Consider the following 25,177-nt stretch of genomic DNA (forward strand, 5'->3'; position numbering starts at 1 on the left):
GCCCCTAATTGCATTTTTATGCCAAAGAGAGTGCTCCAGCTGGCTTTGGCAGCACTGTTTTAAAGTGGAGTGCTTGCTTGCTCCTTCTGGTTGAACACTCAGACCGGATCATTCAGCCCTTCATTGGATTTAAGCCTTTCATTCCGGAGGAGAGAGAGGCAAGGTAAGATGGTCAGAAAGTTCTCCATTTTGGCTTGACTTTGCTCCCTCTGCAGTCAGTTACAAAGCACTGTCTCCACTGAAAGCCACAATGTTTCATTCAGACTGCTTCCCCAGATGGGTAAAGCAAGATCTTCATTAATGAATATTACTTTCCCTTCCTCAGCTTTTTCATTTAAATACCTTAGCATGAGGATCTAAACCTGTGACAAGATTTAGGAGAAACTGCTGAAAACTCACCAGTGCTATGGCTGGGTGGGCTCCCCCTAAATAAGTCACCCTTCCCTGGCAGTTCAGTGCTCTGGCCCCGTGGTTATACGTGCAGCAGACACAAGAGCAATCCCTCATTTACGTCAGGAAAAAAGATATCCACTTCTAATCCATGTTACGCTGCGCTAGCTAAGCCTGCAGGGTCTAGGTAGTTTCCTTTATTCTTCTTTCATGTTTGGGACCATTTTAGCTTCATGCTAATGGTCAGCTTTCAGTACGGGATTAATTCTTTCCCATCAGGAGGTAGAGGGAACTGATCTCCTTTGAAAATCCTCTCTGAAGGTCTCAACAAAAGTTTACATTTTGTTCAGTATCGCCTGATTTGGGCAAGTTACACCAGTTTACTCCTGCCGTGGCCGGGGAGCCCCCAGGGATGGGAGTGGGTTCACATGGAAGATGTGAAGGTGGGTGGAAAGTGTGTGAGGAGAAGGAGCACCTGTGGAAGTCTGTCTTCGGTTTTCTGTTCAGTATTTCTTCAGCTAGAATTCACTTTGCAGTTGTCCACCAGTGAGCAGATGGGCATGTTTACAGTAAGGGTATATAGTGATTCAGCCAGAATGACATTTTAAGATGCGAGCTGACAGGAAACGAGCAATATGAGATCTGTAGGGGAAAGTTTATAAGCCTCCAAACCCTTCACCTAGAGTAGATTCATGTGGAGTGAGGAGGATGGTTATAGTTAGGTTGTGATTCAGAAAAGCAAGCGAAAAATCAGATGATCCCTGAACAATTCCATGTGTGAGTTTTGAAATAGCTTTCCAGGGCTGCTAGGTTTGCTGTTCTCAACAACTCCGTATATGTATTATTAAAACAGAATGTTTCTGCTCTTGAAGTTCATTAAAGCATTCATGAGATTACAAATCTGTCACTTGGGGTGTTACTAAATGCAGTCCTGAATATTTACACAAATATGTTAATGCTAAACTCTATAAAGTAACAAATGATTATGCTAATATTTTTAAGCTAGGATTTCACCAACAATATTTTCATTTTAAAACATTACAGGAATGAAATTGCCAAGATTTAGCATGTTTAAAGGGAACAGGGGTATATAACAAATGTCTCTTTCTATCGTCCTGTCCATATTTCTAGTGTATAAATTTTTTTAACCCAGCTGGCAAATATTGCAGTTGAGATGCTTGTAACTTTACTTTCTTACAATTTTTTTCTTTAAACAAATGCCCCATGATATTATCATTGCCCCATGATAATACCACATAGCCAAAAGGTAGAGAAAATAAGATCCATATGTGTATGTGTGTCCTGGTCTGTATTTGCACGTTTTACTTGGTAAGTTTTTCCTTCATTGTCTGTTTTGTTTTGTTCGGTTTGAGGTTGGAGGGGTTTTTTTGGTGTGGGGGGCGATGGGACATCATAACGTAGCGCTTGGTTGCAGCCTTCTCACTCAGTACACAGCATCTCTTGAAAGGGAAGCATCAAAGTCAGCACCAAGAAACAAGGTATAGTAAGATAAGCATGTGAGCCCCTGCTCTAGCCAGCTGTTTCTGAGTATCCTTGTAGTACTCATGGGGAAAAAAGCAAGTTAGCAGGAAGGATGAGAATTTTTCTACGAAGAAAAAAAAACCTCTCAGTTCCTCCTGCTGAGATTCCCCAATGTTTATTCTGTTTCTCATTAATTAGTCATTCAGTTAATCAGGTTACACAAAATTATCAGCATTATTCCCTCTGTATAAATCAGCAGTCAGCGCTGTCTTTGTAACAAGGACATATTGCAGGCAGTCAGAACTGATCCAAAGTGAAGTGTAAGACATTTCTCAGCCTGTGGGGGTTCAGTTCTCACTGACCTCCGCCGTTAGCTTCATCTGTAGTACTTTCAAGGTGGGAGCTTCAGAAGGGCTCAGTGATGAAGTAATTCTTTTCCATGTTATAATAGTAGTGAAATGCTTGTTGACTTCAGAAGTCCTATGCATTTTTGAAAAGCCCTCCTCTGAGTGCTCTGGAGATCACAGTCTGTGCAGCAGTAGCTGGTTGGTTCACACTGGTGCGCCTGTAATATCGACTGGTGCCCCAAAACTTACCAGTGATAAACAGGGCTCAGGACAGTCTGAGAGCAACAGGAGTACGACGCTTCATATGTGTCTGAATATGTACACATGTGAAAATCTGATCTATGGAGCAGATCCCAGCAGCGTTTGACTGTAATTGCCAGCAGTGAGCATCTCCGTTTCAGTGTTGAGAAAGGGGTCTGTTTTCTGTATGCTGGTAATCTTACACTAGTAACTAGAACAATATAGGGATACTTAGGACTCCCTAATTTACTGCAACGTCAGATACTCCTTTTAAATGTAATGTTGCTGAATTTCAGGTGTGAAAAGCTTTTTTTTCCTTGTGAGTATTCTGATTTTTAGATCAGAAATGCAATTTAGCTTTTTCAAAACTGAGTTTAAGCAACAGTAACGTGAGATGCAGGTCTAGAGAGCCCGGGTTTCTCCCACAGCTAGGTCATGTGTTTCTTTTAGATCATACTTTTTCTATTCATGAATAACATTATAATAAATAGGTAAAACAGACTCCAATTTTTAAAATTACAGAAGAGAATAAAATGTTCCCCTGGAACAGATCTTTGCTCTGTTGTTACTGAACACACACACACACACAGACACAGATTGTGGGGATGGTCACGGAAGATGAATGTTTTCACTCAGTGAAGTCCTGGTAACCTTTTACAAGTTCTGGAATTTGAATATTTGATTCCAGCATTACTAGTTGAACTTTTTGCAGCATTCAGTAACTGCTCCTCCTGGATGGCTGGATACACATTTTTCTTTTCCTCCTAGAAAATACCACGATATTCCACAGATGTAGTTGCCAGCACTGAGATATATCACGGGATTATTACTATGTTTGTCATTTCCTTTTCTGTACTGCAGTCCTCTCTAAAAATAATGGATTTCCGCCTCTCTCTCTTGCGTTTGTATCACAACTCATGACCTTTGTACATGTTTTGTGGCAATAATTGCAGTAGGTTAAGGTTGTACCGAAGCAAGGCAGAGTAACCTTTAGCTGTTTATTAAGAGATATGGTCTCAGGTAAAAGGTCATATATATAAATAGTCTTGGGAGAACAAAAGGAAATGAAAGGAGAGCTGAATAGCGTATTGTTTCATATTGAAAAGCAGTGATGTGCTTTTGCAAACTGAGATTTTGCTTTTTATTACTTCTCTCTGAAACAGCTCTGCTGAATTCTGATTGATAAAGTATAATGTAAATGATAGCGAGGTAGAACGGCATATAGACACCGAGTCAGCTTCGCTTTTCTTCCTATACGCCAACAGCAACCAAGGCAAAAATCCCATATACAAATACTAGCTGTTTCAGTCTTCATTATACCGTTTGTTTAGATAAGATAATGTTTAACGGCTTTGCTAATGTTGTTCCCCCTTCTAACAAGGATGTTTTCATCACTTTTTGGGTACAAAATGGGAAGGAAGCCTAATACATTATGAAGAGATTTTATTATTTTTTTTTAATTACTGTTCACATTAAAACATTGTCTCTGTTTTTCCCAGAGGTATCTGTGCCACTGAATGACAACTCTTGGAACTGACACCTGAGTAAAAATCAGTTATTTCATCCAGTATGAAAATACCTGTGACCACATGAATTAGAAAATGGCTTTGAAATTCCCCATGCCATCAGCTACGCAATTTTAATCTTAAAAATATAGAGTATTTGATACTTTGTGTGTCTTGCAGAACCTTAATCAGCCATGAGCTATCTTGCATGATCACAGAGGGGAAGACATTCCATATTTTCTTCACCTTGTGAGTGGAAGGAAGAGCAGCTCTGTAATTGCTGTGACCCTTTTGCTTCTATGTTGGCACCCTTGACAGCACTGCTACGTGTCATGTCTGCACTGCTGTGCTCCAGGGAACTTTATGCAGGGGACAGCATTGGTTTGGGTAGTACTCTCCAACATCAAATGAAGGGAGAGCCAGGAACTCTGAAATTCACCGTTTCTTCTGTACTGCTCCACAGCCAGCACTGTTGTGTGCTTTTGTTGTAGCTGAGGGAAAAATCCCAGGTGTGACCCTGCTGACACCTACCTGAAGCAAGGGCTGCATTGCACTGTTACATGGGGTGCTGCTGGGAGAAACAGAATATTCCCTCCTCTATGGTTTACAGCTGCTGACCCAGTAAAGAGTCAGCTGGTGCAGGCTATCCCAGTGCAGTCAGCTAATGCATCATTTCTGCAGTCATTTGCAGCATTGAATTCACTGAATAATCCCCTTAATGGTTGCTCGTCCTACATAATAAGACTGGCTGCACTGGCTCAGACTTGGGATCCGTCTAGCCTGTTACACACTGGCCATAAGCAGATGTCTGGGGAGGAGTAAGAATAGGGCACCAAGGTGTTTCCTTCAATTACTCTACAATTTGTGGCCATTCTCAGAAGCTTTCCTGGTTTTGATGTGGATTGTGTACTTAGTGATGTCCGAAGTAATTGTCTTGTGTACCCCTTGCACATGTGTAAGCTTTTTGCTTCCAACATGACATCTGGCAAAGTGCCACAAATTGCTTCCTCTCACGTGAAGAACTGACTGCTTTTGTTTGTTATACACATGGCTTTTACTAGAGTCATTTGAAGGTCACCTGGGTTTTTTTTTTCTTTATTTTTTTCTTGGTTTTCTTTATTTTTGTTAACTGAAGGAGATGGTGAACAGTCCATCTTCTCTCTACCACTCATGACTTTGTATATCTCTGTCAGATCCTCCCTACAAGCTACCATGATTTCTTTTTTCTAATGAAAAATTAGTACTCACATTTGCAGCCGTAATTACTGCACTGACAATAACTGGTTTTTCTGTCAAGCTGCTGCATAGAATCAGTGAGCAAACAGTCATTTGTAATAGCTCTTTTTTTGGGGTACAAGGCCAAATACTTTGATGCAGTAAATTGGATGATGTTTTGGTGAAGTTCAGAGATGCACCTTCTTTATATCAGAAGGCAATCTGACTCATTCTGTAAAAAAAAAGGCCTAATTTATGCCTTAGTTAAGAAAAAGCTTCACATTGCAAAAATTCAAGTTTGTTTTAATTAAGGTCATTTTCTAGGTATTAACAGCTAACAAAATAGATCTGATGCTTTCTAGCAGCATTTCAAACTGAAAATCCCACAGGCCGGTTTCCTTTGATTATGCAGTTTGTGAGGCCAAAAAGAGATTAATTACTGAACCAAGTAGGAAAGAGAGGTTGGGCACAGCAGTAATAATGAGGTTGTTACAAAGATATCTTGGAATACCAAATTATCAACAAATAAGTTTATCTCTGTCATTAAAATAGAGCACAGTGTATAACCATTGTTTTTACTAACTTTTTTTCCTTATTCCTTCCTGGGACAGTTGTAATCAGATGCATTTGAACTCTTGTTATGGTGTGGTAGTGTGCTGCAAATACAAAAGACTAAATTCAATGTGCAGTTCAGTATTTCTGGGGCTACAGCTGACTGAGGCTGAAATGTAACGATTTTTATGCCCATTGAACAATTTGTTGAAAAGGATAAAAGCAAGGGTAATATTATGTTCAGTTTGAACTTTGCATCCTAGCCAGATAACAGTGCAACATGCAAGTATGCTGTATGAATCCCTCTTACTTAGTAATGGCCATGGATATAGGACCCAGCACAGTTTATTGTTTGAAGAGAAGGTATAATGAATAACTCAAGCTGAACTACTGTAGCAAGTATTTTCTCATTCCATTGAAAGTTACTGAAAATTTGCCAAGGTTCTCATCTAGAGCCAGTAGCGCTAACTATTCAGGATGGTGGGAGGTCAGGTCTTTCTGTGCTAGGGTCTTTCTTAGTCTTTTCTGCTGATGTTAGTTATCTCCATAAAATTAATTAAAATATGTAATTGAAAATATATGTGTATTTGAACACTCTCACCCTTCTACCACTAATCCCAGTCGGTCTGTCTGTCCAAAGAGATAAACATGAGGAGAAGTACAGGGAGAATAACAAAGAGACATTGCTAAGTGTCTTATACCCTGCCATTATTTAGTCTCTGCTTTAAGGATGTCCTTGACCTATTGTGTTTCTTCATTCATGTGGGACAAAGGTAGGAGCTGGAGTACTCAACCCCCTGTCTGTATTAGCATCAGCGCTTTTTGACATGAAAGGGTTATTCTCTTGAAGAATGAATAGGTCAAAGAGTATTGTAGGGATGTTCTAATCTTTCCTTACCACGGAGGTCTCCATAGTTAATTGGTTTAAAGCTTTTATTGAGGTGGAGTCTCTTGCATTGTAAATTGTAAAATCTGCAGTTTGTATGACTTGCAAAGAATCTGCCAGAGAGAGAAAAAAATCTTTATCGGCACAATAGCCTTCTTAAGGAAGAGGACCTGTTCCTCGGGCCAGTGTAATTCATCTGTTCCAGGTGTAAGAACACTGGGCTGCGACTTGAATGAGGAGTTCTCCTCTGGTTTGGGTTGTATGAGCAAGTCAGCTGTGCTGTGTAGTAGGTTTTGATAATTATTAGTATTTGTAGCAGAGTCATACCTAAAAATCTCATCTTGAGGGTCAGGAAGTGCTGCTACGTTAACCCAGAGCTAAAGGATGGTCTCAGGCATGCCTGAAGGGAGCTTACAGATTTGTTGAGCTGTTTGAGCAATATAAAGTATTTGGGAGTTTTGGTACAATGATAATGCATCTCATGGAAAATAACAGGCCATGATTTAGAATGGAAGTTATTACAGTGTCAGGTTAGGAAGATTTGGAAGTCTCTGAATTTTCTGCATTCATGAGTTTAGAAGATGACTAGAGGCTTTGCTTTATGCTGACATACTTCTGACTGGACCATTTGCCAATAAACATTGCCTGTCAAAGTTAGGAAACTAGATCAATAGTCTCTGGCTGTCCCATGAACTTTTCAATTCTTTCTTAGAAAATCATTAAAGAAGCTTAGTTCAAAACCTGGGATTTGACAGTGGTCCTGTACAGATGCTATTTTCTTTGGCCCAAATATTCTTGATAGTAGAACATTTCCCTTAGTAACAGTAGTTGGGCTTGACGGCGAGACCTGATGCCATAATGAGCAGGTACTCTCCTCTGGGCAGGTTTTGGAGAGGCTCCTGCATCATTCAGAGTTGATAGGTGGGAGGTGGCAGTTTTTCCAGGTGGGATTGTCTGTTTGGGATGGAGAGGTGGTTGCAGGCAGCTATTGACAGTAAGCAAGACTTGGGTAATTTTTCTGATGTAGACAGTTAAGTTACACTGATCATTGAGCATACACAATTGGGCAAAACACACCTTGAGCTTGTTTGTATCCTGTATGCTGTACTGGAGATTTTTTTTTCTTCATATGAGAATGGAAATTATGCAATTGCTAATAAGCCTGACTGCTCACAGCATTCTCTGGGTGTCTCTAATGGTTTAGAAGAGTGATTCTTGGGTACTACTCCTGCATGGGATGCATGCTAGTCATGTTATGGGTCCAAGTTGATATATCCCAGCTGTATAGTAGCCATTTCATTGGTTTTAAAGGAAAATAGGCTTCCAAACAGATTCCATCCTGTAGTTTCACAAATTTCACAAGCAACACTAGAAATGAATAAATAGAAATCTCAAAGGATTTTCAAACTTCAGTAATTGAGAGATGCAGAGAAATGCATATAGGTAACTACATAATTATTTTTTTATGCAAGTACAATAGTTGGTGTAGTTCCATAATCTTTCTTATCAGAAACACAGTCAGACATCTGCTCTTTAAGTCTTTGCAAATGTGACTTGACTAAATTTCGACATTTTTATTTCTCCATGTGGAATGCAGGTGCCTGACTTTAAATACTCACATCTGAAAATTATGATTTATGTTTATTGTTTGAATCCCAATACCAGAGTGTGTTCTGAGAGCGTCAGGATCAGATTTCGCAAGATCTACAGCTATTTAATCTTTGCTAGTAGAGTTAGGAATCAGAATGATTTAATTTTTTTGAGCTGCCAGTTCACAGGATGTTTAAAAAACAAAATATATTACAAAATATGCTTAGTTACTGAAGTGTGATATATTATTGGAAATGAGCACATGTTCTTTCTACTTTATGGATTTTAAAGGGTAACATCAAACAGACTGCCAGTCCTTTGGGAGCTAATATTTAAGAATAAAACATTGACAACAGCAGATTCTCAGCTTGAACTGTGTTTGAGGTTCTGATTTTGCTTTGTTTGTTGTAAGTTTTCCAAGTAGCCTAGGAACCTAGGCAGCCTGAAAATGTGACTGTTGGGCCTGCCTGGTACCTTCTACTAGCTTTTGCCTTTCAGCTGCGTCTTTTGTTTTAATGGTGGTGAGTTTTTCCCCGTGTCTTAATTAATGTAAAGATATGCTGCAAAATTAAGAGAAAACAGCCAGTTTGTAGGAGTGGTATAATCTTGTGCTAACGACTGCCTTGTAAAAACCAGCATGGATTGGAGGACAATAAGGAGGGGACAGGAGATTTGCAAGTGTTGGAATAAACTGTAAATACCATCTTTTTTTAGACAACCACAAAAATATTCTTGTGTGCACTCTTCCCAGCGCAAAGAAGTTCTCTTGCCACAGCCTGTGTTGGCAGACTTGTGGAGGTTAATGTTTAACAGGTTCTTAGCTAGAGCTGCTTGCTGTGTTCTCAGTATACGGATCTCCTGTTCCCTTGGAAGCATTATTTTGAGTAAACGAAATGCATTTTTATACTGAAACACATCAATCTACCTGTGCTGTTACAGAATCCGTTAACTGCACGCTTTGATAGCCCACTTAAGTGTGCTACTTTTAGTTACACACACTGTTCTCATTTTTTCATCTCCAAGATAATGAAAACAATTATTGTACTGCGTGATTCCTGCAATCACATGCTCATCTTAATAGTATTCAGTCAGTGGCAAGCCTGGTCCTATGCTAACTGCAGGAATGTTATTTCTAACTTTTGCTGGCAAGTGACAGAAGAATCTGATATAACACACCTACATGACTCTTGAGTCATTTGTCTGCAATGACTTGTATTTAAAATTAGAGGTATAATTACTGAAAACAAAGATACAGTGCCATGAAAATGGGCAATGGAAAAGACCTATGAGATCACCTTGAAGATAGTGTTAGAGTACAGAATGTATTTTGTGATACTATTTCTAGTTTAGAGGTGAATGCTGCAAGAACAGGAAGTTTATAGCCCTTTTTGCTGGATTGTTACATGGTCTAGTGGAATTTCTAGTGGAGTCTCAGCTTATCTGTATTACTGTGTTGATTCAGAGGGCCATAAAAAATGTACTAGTTGAGCTCAGGCACGTGTAGTACCAGTTTAATGGTATACTTGAACGTGCTGCTCCCCCTCTCTTCAAAATCCCCAAAGCCTGAACCTGCTTTTTTTTTTTTTTTACAGACTTCGCAAACAGCTTGCTTTATTACTGGGAAGGAAAAGTGATTGGGTAGCTGGAGTGGACCTTTGCAGTAGTCATTTCAGTTCTTAAGTTCCTTTATTAATGTCAGCCATATGGTATTGCAGGACAGGAGAAATACAGAGAGAAAACTATTTTCCTTGAAGGATCTATCTGCACTTTATGGGATATAGTACAGTTCAGGCCAGTGTCAACAGAGTCTTTTAGGCAGCAAATTCTTTCATTACTGTGTAATTCATTGTCATGCTGTGAAGGCAAGAAGTACCATACATGGAGAAAGACAGGTTTCTCAGCAGCTTGTGTGAGACTTTCCAACCTACTTACATGGACTTCAGTGGAGCAGCTCTGAATTTTGGCACAGCTTCACGCTTTTCAAACGCAGAAATCCTTTGGCAAACACTTTTTCACACCTCGGTCAGCCAGCAGGAAGGTTGGAGGAATGTGATGGGTGCTGTACTGACTTACCTCTGTTTTCTGGCTTTTGATGCTCTCATTAACATTTGCCCTTTCACAGCATAGCTGATGTTTACAGAGCGTTTGCTTTAAGATTTCTTCACCAGAGGTGGCATATTTATTTTAAGAGTATATTGAAATACCAAATGATGCCCATTGTAACTACAGTAACCTAGCATCATTTTTATGGCTCTCACTATTGTTCTGGATGGGCAGCTGGATACAGACATGAGCAGAAGGCCTGCCCTGTGGGAAACTGAAAACATTACCATAGTCAGCCTTCTAAGTTCATTCTTACATCTCTTCTCCGATTGTGATCACCTGGCTGTATTTGTACTTCTTACTCTAGATACCTACTTTCAAGCTAGGACAGTCCAAAGAAACCAAGGGAATGACAGTCAGAAGTTATTCCCAGCAGAGCAGCATCTCTGTGGTCAGCAGAGTTGGATACAAATATTTAGGTTATCGTTGCTGTCTGTGGGTATGCTCTGACTTTACGTTCAGGGTAGCAACTGAGGCTTAATTTTGATATTTCTTAAGGGGCCATAAGCTTTGCTGCTGCACCAAGGTATGCTCTGTGCTATATGAGTCCACACAAGGAGTTGGTACAGACCAACTGTTTAGCAGTAATTGCTTGACTTGTAGTGCTGACCCCACCTAAGCATGCCCAAAAGAAGATTAAGCTGATTCTTTGTCTTTGTCAAGCCTGTGACAGAATTCCTGGTTGGTGCAAGGTGTCTGCTTATGAAAGCAACCTTGGGACTCATTAACCAAAGCTTCACTTGGTAGTTTGAGGTAGTAGGATGCCTGATACCTCATCAGCATCTCTACTGTGCTTGACATTGCTTAAAAATACTGAAGCTGAAGAATAGCCACCAGTATGGAGCAAAGGCCTTAAGAGATACTGTTACTGTGGCCAATGGTAGATCCATCTTTCCAGTCTCCGTATGTGAAACAGAGATGCAAAGGAAAGAAGGTAAATACCTTTTACAGTCCACTAACTGGTTTTACCTATGAGGCTGATTTGCCCCTGCTTTATACTTGATAATGATGTTCATACATGCATAGACACAATTCTAGAGAGAAATCCTGTAAGAGAAAACACAGCCAGTCTGATGTGTTAGTGCATTGCCTGGGAGTGTGGACACAGGAGATGAAAAGGGGGAGTTTGAGGTCCTTGGAGTTCAAAAATGAATTTGTGAGTGACTTTGCAAGAGTATGTGGAACCAGGCTTACACATGGGGCAGATCTAGGTTACCAGAAGTTCATGTACGGAAGTAATTACATAAATTTAAAAGGGGGAACTGAAAAAAAAACCACCAAACTATAGTCTTTCTCAGGGCAGTAAGATAATTTTGAGACACACAGACAGTATGTGCCAAATCATTAGCTGATGGAAATCTCTAGGAAGGGAGTGCAAGAGAGGATTATTTAATATTGTGCTAGAAAGCATACGCATAAGTGATTTGGTATTGCCTCAAGAAGAAGTTATTTTTGTTATTATGTAATTTTTCCTGTATATTTCTTTGAAACTAGGCAGAATATCTCCCTGATGTGAAGGCATGCATACTTGTTTTCCATATGAGGTTGGTCCTCAACATTAACTTTCACTGAGATTCCTCGTTGATGGATGCGGTTGCTAAATCAGACGCTTAAAACATTTCATTTTAATTTGCAATGAACTGGTTGTGGCTCAGCTGCAGGCTGCTGTTCTCTGCTGCACCTGCAGACCCCTGACTTGCAAGGTCTGCATCAATCCTGCTCTTTCCTCTCCGCTTGGAGAAAGTTCTCTCCACCCATGGTTCAGAACATTGCCCATGCAAGGTGTGCTTCTGCAAAAAAACTGCAGAAAACTCTAGCAGCTGTCAATTGCTGGGAGGTTGTTGTATCTTCTGGCTTGAGGCCCATACATCATGTTGCTTTTTGGCCTCCATCCCATGCGTGCTGCAAGCTTGTGGCGTCTTGACAAAGCTGCCTGTAGAGGGGCACAGGGTAGAGGCTGAAGGGATTTCCTTAGGCAAATGCACCTGGCCTCCTGCAGAAAAGGGGCTGCAAGGTATTGTTGGTTCACTGCAACAACCTTTTGTACCATGGAGAGTCCCAGGTTTGAAGGTAATCTTACTACTGGGTTGATTCCTGGAATTTGAACATTTTTAGGACAGGATAGCTTTCAGTTTGTATTACATCTTTCTGGAGCGTACAATTTTTATGTTTAGCCTTCAGGGAGAATTTGGGATTTGTTCACTGAATCTGCCCTAGTGGAACTGTCTCCAACAACTTTTTCACTGTTCATTCAGACCTTACTTGAGTACCAGTGTGTCGGTTATTTTTGGTAAAGCACTTAATCAAGCTCTTTGATACTTGGAATTGCCAGTTGCACAGAGAAAACCGGCAAATTTTGTTCTCCTTAAATATCAATAATGTGAGTGTTGTCCCAGGTCATAATAAACGGCCACTTTGCTGTCAAAGTATTTTGCATTGGATTTATTTTTCTTACATATCATGCAGCAATATATTTATGGTAAAAAGCCTTTTTCACTGGTGGCAAAATGATTCAGTAAGTTATATGATGCGTCTTAGGAAATAGAGCTGATAGGGTCAGTATTATTGACATCTTTTAGGGAGCTTCTACTTGTCATTAAGTCTAGCGTTCTTAGTCACACATGGATAGTTTAAACCAAGATAGTGGCTGCCTAAATAAGTATGGAAACACAGGTAGCGTGGGTAAACACTGGGAAACGAAGACACAGTGAACATATATATATATAGGGCTTTTCCCTTTCTGTATTACAGGGTTCACTGAGTAGGCTGGTTTGACAAAGTGTTTGGGCAGTGAGTCTGGGAAGAAGGTAAATGTAACCAAACGTTTTCCAGTTAATGCGCTAAAAGCCGGGGTAACAGTAGGTAGGTGGTCCACAGGGTAGGTACTACTAAAGTCATGTTCGTTGATGCATTAAATTTAGTGCAGGTATTTGAATTATGTAGCCAAAGTATGCAGAGTCTCAGATGCCCAATTTCTGTCGAAAGATGAGAGCAGCTGGAACTGATTCCTCTATGTATCTCTTTTTATTCTTGTTGGTACAAAGAACAATGAGTAGCAAGCTCAAATACACTCATTGAGACATTATAATTTAAACAGCTTTGATAAACCACAGGTGCTGTTTCCTGTAGTGGTTTCATGAGGCCTTAGACCAGAATCAGCCATACTGTACAGTTTTCTTTTTCTCCAGGCTTTTCTATCAGCAGCATTTCTGAGGTTTCAAGGGATTTTTTTTGGTAGGGAAGTAACTGGGGAGATCTGTTACCATCTCAGTGAGTCTCAGTCTATATTCAGAATCCTGTCTATTAACTTTAATAAATAAAATAAGTGTCTACTGCTCTTCATTTCAGTTAGCTCTGTGGATCTGGTGCAGTTAGAGACAGCGAGTTTATTGTGATTTGGATATCTGCAACACCATCAGTAATTGCTGTTACAGCCTTTATTTAAAACTTCACTGAAGACAAGTCAAAATTCGGTATAGCAGTTAAAAACAGGATTATGGTCATAAGTCAAATTGCAAGTGATTCCTATATAATTTGAAGTCCATGGGTTTTGACCAGTCTATAACAGAGACATGACTAACTTTGAGAAGGTTTACTGAACAAAGTTACGGGATTCACAGCCAGTAACAAGTGAACTAACTCTGGAGCTAGAAATGCAGTATCTGCATAGCTGTGCTTGAATGTTGTAGGCTTTCTGAGAGCATTTGCTCTCAGATACCTCTGGAATCATGCTGCGTTAACGAAGTTTTAAACGTGTGTTTACTTCTAAGCATTTAAGCAGTTCTGCTATTTGCAGTGGCTTCTGTCAAATATGGAGACTGTGGTGATGTGGTTTAAAGGAAGATACTTCTCAGCTGTTTGATTCCAGCCGGTCTTGTCCTCATGAAGAGGCAGGAATTTGCATAAAACATCAGAACTTGGTTGAACTTTAAAGCATCATATGCTTCGGGATTGCATGAAATTTATAACTTTGATATCCGAGTAGGGCGGAGTACAGAGGAGGTGTTTTAGTGATCTAATACCTAAAAATACGAGTAGAGTAAGAGAAATCCAAATTTGGCAGTGGCAGCTGCACAGATTGTAAGGATGACTACATTCATCGTGACTTTATGATTTCAGTGTGGCAGTTAATCAAGGAAGGATTTGGGACTTGGTTCCGAGTATGGAAGAGAGCTGGTAACTGAGCTTTGCAAGTATGTGTTATTGCTTATGTTATCTGTGCTGCCTCTCTGCTAAACCTGGGAAGAATTATGGAGGTATTGATCTTTGTCTCCCAGTGTCAGTGTATTTAGGATGATGAGGCATTCTTTCTTTGAGAAGAACTTGTCAGCTGTAATATGCCTATGTGGTTTTAAAATCAATATTGCAGGTGGTAGGTGAAGTGATGAATTGAGGGGGTTTTAATTACCTTTTTACATTTTATTACTTTCAGAACTGAGTCTGTGCTTTGGCAAGTATTTAAACCCAAGCCCATTTTTAGCACTTGCAGCAGTCTTTAACTGTTCTCTTGCTTTAAGTTTAGTCCAGGCTTAAGGACTTAGAATTATAGAATGGTTTGGGTTGGAAGGGACCTTTAATGGTCAAGTCCAACCCTGTACAATGAGCAAGGGCATCTTCAACCTCTGATCAGGTTTCTGAGAGCCACATCCAACTTGACCTTGAATGTTTCCAGGGGTGGGGCATCTGCCACCTCTCTGAACAACCTGTGCCAATGTTTCACCACCCTCATCATAAACAGTTTCTTCCTTCTATCTAGTCTGAATCTACCCTCTTTTAGTTTAAAACCATTACCTCTTGCCCTGTCACAACAGGCCCTACTAAAAATGTCTGTCCCCACCTTTCGTAAAAGCCCCCTTTAAATACTGAAAGGCTGCAATAAGGTGTCCCCAAACCTTTCTCTTCTAGAGGCTGAACAACCCCAACTCTCTCAGCCTTTCCTCATAAGAGGGGTGTTCCATCCCTCTGATCATTTTTGTGGCCCTCCTCTGGAACTGCTCCAACAGGCCCATGTCTTTCTTGTACTAAGGACCCCAGAGCTTGATGCAGTGCTCCAGGTGGGCTCTCACCAGAGTGGACTAGAGGGGCAGAATAATCTCCCTCGATCTGCTGGCCACGCTTCTTTTGATGCAGCCCAGGATGCTGTTGGTTTTCTGGGCTGCAAGCTCACATTGCTGGTTCATGGCCAGTTTTTCATGCGCCAGTACATGCAAGTCCTTCTCCACAGGACTGTCCTTAATCCCTTCATCCGCCAGCTTGTATTGATGTCAGGTGTTGCCCTGACCCGGGTGCAGGACCTTGCACTTGGCCTTGTTGAACCTCATGAAGGTCACATGGGACCAACTTCTCAAGCTTGTCTAGGTCCCTCTGAATGGCATCCTGTCCCTCCAGCGTGTCAGCTGCACCACGCAGCTTGGTCTTATTTGCAGACTTGCTGAGGATGGACTTGATCGTGCTGTGTCATTGATGACGATATTAAACAGTAGTGGTCCCAAAACAGACCCCTGAGGGGTCACTGATCTCCGTCTGGACATTGAGCCATTGACCGCTACTCTCTGGATGCAACCATCCGGCCAACTCCTCCACTGAACAGTCTACCCATCAAATCATCTCTCCAATTCAGAGAGGAGGATGTTGTGGGGGACTATGTCAAAAAACCTTCAAGAAGTCCAGATAAATGACATCTGTAGCTTTTCCCTTGCCTTAAGCTCTACTGTTAAGGAAAAAAATGCCAGCATAGTTCAGGTGTGTTTAGATGATGTTGTTCCACAGCCTCTCGGGGCGTCTTTGTTCCTGCTAGTGTAGTACACATAGCATTTAAACGACTTTGGCACTTGGTTCCTCACACACAGAAATTCCGTGCTGTGGCCAGTAACATAATGAATCAGGCCCACCTTTGGAGCACAAGAATAGAAAAGTGAGAGAGTAATGTCAGAAGCATGAGGTGACTGTAACTGAAAAATCTCACTGCAGAATTAGCCCTGCCTTTGAAAGCCCTTTGGGCCTGAAAGATAAATGGTCCTCATAGCTGCAGGAGATGCATCCTATCCAGATTCATCCCAGAAGTCCCTGACTGCAGTAAAATGGTGCTGAAGCTGGTGCTGTGTGAGAGCTGGCTGCACTCTGAAGCTTTAGAGAACAACACAAGTACAGCATAACTCCTGCTGAGACAGCAAAGCCCTTCAAGTCATTCAGTGAATAGACCAAGGAATTTCCCCCTGATCCTCTGGAACAACTTAGGACAACCTAAACCCTCCAGCAAAAGTGTGTATTTCCAAGCAAAGCCTGATAAAATTCGCCATCATTGTTGTTACCATTAAGTAACCTTGGTAGAGAGCTTACAGCTCTGTGTACGTGTGATTAGAAAACCCTTTGAAACAGTTGGTGTTTAAAATGGAGTCGGTGTAATATATCAGTGGCCAAATACCAAGCCTGGGTAACTTTGGCAGGTGGCTCATCCCCAGTTATTTGACTGAACGGAACTGGTTGAATCAGGTTGGTTAGCTGTCGGGCAAGAGGTACCTCTGGCTAATGGTTCCCGTTTCTCAGTCATTCATGAGGCAGAGGTAACACTGATGAGTGGATAGATTGATGTGTAAGGTTTGTGCTGATAGCTAGCCAGATTGAGACTGGAGTGAGAAAGAAAACATTCTAATTTCCCCTGCATTTCTCGTCCACACCTAGGTTTTTGCACAGAAATGTGCCTTTTTCTATTCTGTACAATATTTGCATTGATACATACAACTTGTAAGCCGAAAGAGTCTCGGGCTGACAAAATATGAAGCTCTTCAAAAGGTAATATGGACCTCTTTGTTTTGGTGCACAGCTCTGAGAGTACCATTTGTTTGTTAATGGAGTTTTTGAGAGCGGTTGCTCTCTTGTCTGAAAGAGTACTATGTTCATGCAGTATTAAATAATGTGCTGTATATGTTTTAAATACCTCCTGTTTGTTTATTACAACTTTGTGGAAACATCTTTATCATCCTTTCAATTATGACATTTAAATATAAACTCATAGCTAGTTTCTTCCAAAAGTTCTGCGTTTAGACTTCATAATTACTTACTCAAGTGGTATGAATTGTCCTAATTATTGAATGTGTTCACGCATAACTTGTGATACTGGAAGTTTCTTTTTCCTCCTTGAGAAGACGAGTAAGGTACTTGGAAAAGCAGGATGACCTGTGCTAAGGATCAATGTCTTACTCCATGTTGATGCATATGCACGGAGCTCTCCAGACTGATCTTGGTATGGAGCAGTCCCTGTTCTTCAAGAACAGAGAAAGATCAGTCACCATACCACATCAGATCATTAGAAAATATGGCATATTTGTCTTTGAACCCAGGAACTTAGGACACCTCATAAGGAGATGAAACATCTCTGTGATGCACCCAGTCAGTTACGAAGGATCTTGGCAGTGGTATTGTGTGGGATGGTGCCACCTTGACTGGTCAGCGTGTGCCTCTAGGGGAAAAATTTTCTTGCGCTTTCTTTAACACCCGTCATGATACATGTTTATACTGGTCACAAAACTGACTAGTCTCTATTAAAACTGCAAACACAGTTCCTTGCATCTGAACTTTATGAGACAGCAAAATTTGAAAGCCAAATGCAGGATGTATGGTGTAATAATTGTAATAATTCCTTGTAGTTGTCTGCTCTTTGGTGTTTGGATTATCCTTTATTGGGATGGTCCCTTTGATTGTCAGTAGCACCTGATACTATTTTACTTGTATTTAGCTGAGGATGAAGATGTATTTTAAAACAGACTTAGGCATAGCCCATGCTTTCAGCAGCCACAGTCTGGAACTATAATGTTACAGCCTACAACATACCTGGTTCAGAGTGAATCTGATCTTTGCCAAATGAAGTGTGAGGTTAAACTTCACCAGATAAAAAACTTGCGGGAGACAAATATCAAATAACTTGCTCTTCAACCAAAACATCCCTCATCTTTGGGATTGTCCTTGCATTTATTGGTGTCTTCTTCCAAAGTGAAGCTTTTTATTTATTTACAAAGATTTATAGATTTCTCTTTGGCAGAACATGTCAGTTAGAATTCACCTGGGACAAAATGCTTCTTTGACACATGCCACACCACATGTGGGGATTCTTCCACTGGTGACCTTTTTAAACCTTGCTTGAGTCTTTTTTTGTCATTTGGTGGATTGTCTGCTCTGGAGGCAAAACGCAAATGAAGGTGTGTTGCACAGGGAGCTACAAACCTCCTGCAATGCTTCTTAAAGAGTGTAACAGCCTGTAGAAATGTGTTACAACATGCAACAAGTTTCTATAGGGACTTTTTTTGTTGTTGTTGTTTCCTTGTAAACTAATCCTTGAACTCTTAGGGATTTCTTGTGTGACTTTATAATGGTCACGCCCTGGGGTTTCCACTGGCTATCCTCCATGTCCCCAGAGGGGGAGGTTGCACATTAGACTGATCACAAAAAGGAGAAATTGGAGAATATTAGAATATAGTTTAGAAAGTGTTCCTCTTTTTGTTTTTTTTCTTCTCTTTCCTATCATTTAACAGCTAAATAAATTTGTCTTCCCAGTATCGTCTTGATAATGAGTAACTTGTAGCATTGCTGTTTTGCAAAGCGCGGTCCTCATTTTGGAAGGTATTGTTCTTTCAGACTTCATTGCATGAAACATACACATGTGTATGAACAAAGAAATCTGCCAAATTTTTTTCACCAGAGCTCCACCACCCAAAAAGCATTTCAGCTGCCTCTGTCCATAGTTTGTTAATCTGCTTTGTAAGGAATTCAAATTACATAAGTCTTTGTCTACCCACAGGCATGCCTTCATCTCAGTGGCACCCAGTGAAGTGCTGCTGTTACAGTAGTTGCACAGGTGGCTTTCTCACACAGTTGCTAACTGTAGAATGAGATAGTGAACATTGTTCCTTTCTATTGTTGGTAAGGATTAAAGACAAGTTACTTAAATGAAAATTTTTTTTAAGTTTCCATGTGTGAGTTCAGTGAATACTTTACCTGCATTTTTATACTGATGCAACTGAAAGCAGTTTTGTCCAAAAAGAAAGTAAATGTAAGTTTAATTCAGATATAAGTTGCCATTACTTGTAGCCTATATTGCTGAAGAAATAACTACAATGCTATGATACTGTTTTCCAAAGCTATCAGCTAGCTTATGGATCATCTGGAACAGAGGATGGAGAACACTGGTTCCTTCTACCTCTTAATGATTTTGAAGTGCCCTAAAAATGCAGTGGTAATGCTAAATTTGAATCTGATCTTTCAAACAGAATTTTCCTGTAGAACTTGTATGTGATTGGCATGCCTTTTGTCAGAAGTGGTTGCGTCCAAGTGATCTTATACTGCCAGAAAACAAAAAGAATAGAAGACTGTACCAAAACATTATTTTTTTTTTACTTTTAAAGCACCAGAACAATAAATAGGTTTTATCTTGAATTCTCCAGTATAAGGAACTTCTGTAAATCAGTGTAAAGTTCATGAACAATATGCACAGAGGGAATCTGGTACATGCTGTTTAGCAGATGTTGCCCGTTCCCTTGCACTTCTTGTTGGGTAAAGCAGATTCTGGTAGCAAAATCACTTAGCTTTTTTAATTGCATTCTTAAATCAGGATGCACACAGTATGGTAGAGGTGGAAAGGCTGGCTTCCTGATGTTTTCCAGGCTTCAATTGCTGCTGGTGTATGTGGTACATCATAGAAGTTGCCTGTTTTGCTTACACCCAAGTATGTTTCTCTAAAGTACTAATGGGACAGTGTAGGAACTGTTTTAGTTTAGAGGTTTGTGCATGTGTATAGTCACCATTTCTTGTTACTCTGGTTGAGAGCTTTTCTAGTGTGCATGGCATCAGCTCTAGCAGGTGGTGGTGAAGTAACATCAAAAGCCCATGGTGAGAGATGTCCCTGTGCAGGCACAACAGGTAACAGTCACCTCCAGCTGCAGAAAAGCTAAACTGAGTGACTGCAAGTTTCCAGTGGGAAAGAAAGGCTTAACAGCCATTCCAGCAGAATTGAGTTGCTGCCTCCAGATCCCAGGCCCTGCTGCCTCCCGTTGTGATTCCCTCCTGTAATGCTGTGGATGTGTAGCTCCCTGCCTCCCCTCCTCTCCACAGACATGGTCTTCCCCTTCTAAATCACAGCACCGCTGGCACTTAGTAGCAGCTGAGAGCCACAGCCTGGTGCTGGCATGCTGTGCGCCCAGTTCGGTGGTGGTAACAGTCGGTGACCACTGTAGGCAGTGCGCTAACAGAGAATTGCTGGAAGCTAGAGGTGGTCCAAAGGTGAGGTCTTCACTCCAAGCAAAATACCTGTTGACATCAGCAAAGGCAGGATCTTGTGGAGAGTGGGCAGTGTCCAGAAGCTGAAACCGGGAAGGTGTCTCACTGTACCTTTCTGGTTTCCCTTTGCCTCTGATACACATACTATTTTTCAGTTTGTTCTCTTCAGAGCTCAGTAAGGAGCGGCTTTCTGTCCCAGGAAACTTTTCAACACACACAAAGCATTAGAAAACAATTGTGAGTGAAACAAAGCATTATGAAACAGAGGTAAAATCAAGAATTTTACAAAAATATCTTAGGGTAAGCCAGGTATGAAAAGACTTTAGGAGTGATCCAGAAAGTCTGACTTACTGTCCAGCACATTTGTAGAAACTATAGCAGGCAGCAGAATCAATAAACAAATGGATAATCAGAGTCATTAGGAGTCACGAACATTACTTCTTTAGAGAAAAAACTGTCAGAGAGGAGCCAGCGAGCATGTGGACGGGTATAGTCAATCTAGTGCACTTGAACTTTGAAAAGGTTTTGATAGGATTATCAAAGGTTTTCAAAGAAGCAAAGATGTCTTGTGATTAGAAGGAAAGACTTTTTATGGATTAATAGTTAGAAAGCAATAAAAATATATGAGTGCTTTGTCAGTGGAGAGAGGTTTCCTGGGAAGTCCCTCAAGGATCTTTGCTGGAATCTGTGCTATTCAGTCATTTCAATATGACCCAGAAAGAGACTGAATGTCCTGATAATAGTAAATGACTCAAAGTAGGAAAAACTAAAAGCTGGCTATAGGGATTTACAGAGGGCTCCTAATATACTCTGTATTGGCTGAAAAAAATGATTAGTTGAATTTCCATCACTGTATGCTGACTGATGTCTACAAAACCCCACAAATTATATACGTGTGTGTACTGACGAACACCAAATTAGCTATTGTTTTCAGAAAAGATCTCTTAATACTGCGAAGAGGTCACAAAGCTGTCAGCTCGGTAAGCAACCATGAAAGCAAATTAAAAGTTGGATTTTCATGAGAAGCCACCACAAATCTTCCTATGTATATAATGCTGCCTGCAGTTCTGGCTACATTTTTCAAAAGAGACTTAGTAGAAGGTAAAAAGGTGTAGAGAAAAGCAGCAAAAACAATCAAATGCGCCAGAATTACTGCTGTAAAATGAAACACTCTATGAACTGGATTCTTATCAGTCTGATTACGTACTACTAGTGGAGTAGTATAAAGTCAAAAATGGTATGGGGTGGGTGGGTAAGGAAAATTATTTGCAAATTCTCATCATTCAAAAACAAGGGAAAGAATATCTGTCACCATATCTTAAACAGAAGTGTGGGGTTTTTCTATTTTAATCAATGTGTAACAACGTTGTGAAACTCCCAGCTATAGGATCTTGCAAAGGCTAAAGACAAGAAAACTGAATGAAATCACAAAGGTTATGTTTGATGTTTGCTGTTAAACACAGTGAACCAACCAGGTGCAACCTCCAAGTAAAAAAAAGCCCTAAACCACAGCCTGCCCAAAGCTGTGGTGGTGCATGAGGGGCAGACCTCCAGACTTGCTCTTTTCCCCTGAACATCCTTCTCTGCCACTGGTACTGGACACCTGCCTGACGCAGCACTGACTGCACTTCCAGTTCTCTGTCCTGGCTGTGGCAGCAAAAACGCCAATCCAGAACATTGGCCTAAGAAATTTCTTTCCAGCACACACGTTAACATCAGTTGCCATTAAAAAGGATGGGAGGGGGGTTGAGAAGAGGTGGATAATTGCTTTTACCATCTGTTTCTCCAATTATGTCAAGAAGCAAATTCAATGGGAAGGTTTTTAGTCTGTCTTCTGTGATGCAGAAAATAACTTTCTGTTTATTTTACTTGCCTGCCTTTTTTTACTTCCAGTCTTGCCCCTGCTATTTCAATACACACCTTTATTTTTCTTTAAATAGTCCTTATCAAGCAGAATGCCTGATTTGTATGTATTTTATATTATGATTTTTCATGTTGTCATATTCTCTGCTGTTTGTACACTGGTACGGAATGGTCCTTCTGTTACAGATGATCTGAAAAGGCTGCACTGCCCTTTCTGCCTTTCATATTTCATTTTTCTCTCTCTTTGCTTCTGTAGATGACAAAGTCCACAACGGAAGGATCCAGCCAAACACGCTTAGTGCCACAACCAGGCCTGTCAGATGGAATACCTCAGGTCAGCCTCCAATTAACAGACAGTGGTTCACATTGGAAGGAGATGGATTTAACAGATGAAATCTCCTTCATTAACAGTGATACGTTTTTCTCCAGGTTAGTGCTCCTCTTTTGTCTTTGTGTTTGTTTCTTTCTTTGTTGTGTGTCTGCACCTCCAGCTCTTTTGAACTGGAGCATTTTGAACACTTCCATTGATGTTTACAAAGTCGGTATGCTGGGGTGTAAGGTAAATTAACGTGCATATCCCTGTTGAAGCCACACATTCCAACAAGTTCCTTACAAAGTCATCTGTGTGCTTTAGTTTGCCTTTCCAATATGAATTTTCAAGCATATGAAGGTGGCCAGCTTGGTGAAGTGCAGGTGGACAGGACGGATCTAAGATAAGGCACTAGAAATTACACTGAGTAGAAGATTCAATGAAATGTAAAGTGTCTCCTCTGAGTAATTAAGCGCATTTTATCTGCCCAGTTTTAGTTTTAGCAGATGGCTGACTTTATTCCCATTTTCAGTCCAAAAAGGAAGGGGCTTTTGAGGGGTTTTATCTTTCTGGCAGGAATGACGATAGTCCTAGTGTTCTTCACAGAAGACAGAGAATGAAGTGTCTCTATCTGAATTTATGAGTCTAAGAGTATCTATCTAAAACAGTATTTTTAGTTGTGATTGCTGGCACCTTGTCAATGAGGTGAACAGGTAATGGGCAATTTGGTTTCTTGTAAAGTCTTTCCCTGAACATCAGACTGAATCGGTATCTTTTTGTTCTTGGGATATTGGGTCTGTCATTCCCTTTCTTCTCATGACTAGTGCAGTACATGAAGGATTCAGGTTACTGTGGGAAATTGCTGTATGCTGCTGAAACGTGGGGTTGGCCTAATGTGGGAAATAGTGATATTTACATGTCATGGAACAGGACACCGTGGTGTCTCTGCATACCAACGCAGAGCACAAAGCAGAGGCAGTGCTGCCAGACACGTAACTGAGTGACTTCACTGTGTAAGCAGGAGACGAGTGCTATTCTCAGCACTAGTACAGACAGACAGCACTCAGCTTGTGAGACAAGTTAGCAAATTATGCACCAACACCAGATTCTGATTCATAATGATGGTGGTGAAGCATAGATGTCAAATTCGGTTTCTAGACCTTGCAGGCACACACGCTCTTTGACTTCTAGCTGTGCCAGCTGTGTGGTTTACTGTCCCCAAGCCTGCCCCCAGAACTCCTGCAGCCAGGAGACATCATGTTCATTTACACCTGTTCATTAAACCAGCTCTTTTAGACTGAGATGAGCTAGGAAACTATTAGCGAAGCAAGTCGGCTGGCAAAACTGAGAAGGCAGTACAGTTCTACCACCATGCAGGTGGTGCTGGGTCAGGAGTTACAGCCTCTTGGATTGGTGGGCTGGAGCTTGGCAGAGAGCGTGCCCCTGCCCATACCGCGCTACGTGTTGCAAGCTGTAAAGGGAAATCAGGTGCTGGAGAGTTCAAACAAAGACTGCTGAGTCTTATGTCTGGGAAGGGATGTGTAACTGACATGCTTCATGAGGTGCCCCCAAAATTTTTGATTCTTCAAGGAGAATATTCTCCAAAAGATGTAATTATTTCCTGTAGGTATTCATACTTCGCCATCAATGTGTAACTCCTTAGAAGAGTACTGCTGAAGTGTTGAAGGATGAGACAGTTGGGCCAATACTGGCACAGGACATAAATACCAAATGACTTGCGTTTGTAATTAGGCAGAAGCCTCGTCTCCATGCTCAGGCATTGAGATGGAAGCTGTCCACATCTCTGATTTTATCTGGGAAATTAATAAACTGTAGAAATTAATTCCCTTGCAATCCCGTTTTGTTCAAGAACGCCCTCATTTTCTGTCCTGTATCACACTTCTGCACATATTTACCTAATTGGGTTGAGCATCTGCACTACTGTTAGCTTCCAGTATTTTTCTGTCAGTGATCTGCTGCTGCTGAAAGAGGAGTAGGTAGTGCTTGCTGTTTTCTACCCAGCTCCAGGATGACAGGTTGTTGGGCAGGATGGGATGGAGAGGAAGCCCTGGACCACCCCTAAGAGGAAGAGGGGAGAGAGGTCTCTAGCAGACCTAACATATGTAGGGGATAGCTGTCTGTGCAACAGTCAGAAACCCTGATTCCCGGGTATTAATGTATTGCTCTGATATATCAGGAGTGTGTTTAAACATGCTTTTGGTAGCCTTGTGTCAGTCCTGTGTAATCTAAGCTCACAGTGAGGTATTACCTGGTATTATCTCTGCGCAAGGCAACGTTAGGAGTTTTCACCTTTTTCAGCAGGACTCTGGCATTTGACCTAGACTGTAAAGTGCTTTGCAAACACACTGATATTCTTGTTGGGGTGTGTGTGTTCTGTCACAAGGTACTAATAGTTTTTAAGTAA

General features: G+C 40.9%; 1 protein-coding gene across 8 annotated transcripts in view; it reads left to right on the top strand.

Annotated features, from left to right (window-relative positions):
• Positions 1–25,177, top strand: part of FAM13A (family with sequence similarity 13 member A) — a 133,844-nt gene that overhangs the window by 35,147 nt on the left and 73,520 nt on the right. For 7 of the 8 annotated variants that reach the window (XR_008730957.1, XM_055702450.1, XM_055702459.1 and 4 more), the window contains one exon: positions 22,699–22,871. Coding sequence is in view for 7 of the 8 variants with exons in the window: in XM_055702450.1 (XP_055558425.1) it covers positions 22,699–22,871 (173 nt within the window). In the remaining variant the exon portion in view is untranslated. Of the gene's footprint in view, positions 1–22,113; positions 22,172–22,698; positions 22,872–25,177 lie in introns of those variants that run through there. The other variant, XM_055702483.1, reaches the window with a different exon arrangement.

Source organism: Falco cherrug, chromosome 1, assembly GCF_023634085.1.
Source record: "Falco cherrug isolate bFalChe1 chromosome 1, bFalChe1.pri, whole genome shotgun sequence".
In the NCBI taxonomy this organism is placed as follows: domain Eukaryota; kingdom Metazoa; phylum Chordata; class Aves; order Falconiformes; family Falconidae; genus Falco; species Falco cherrug.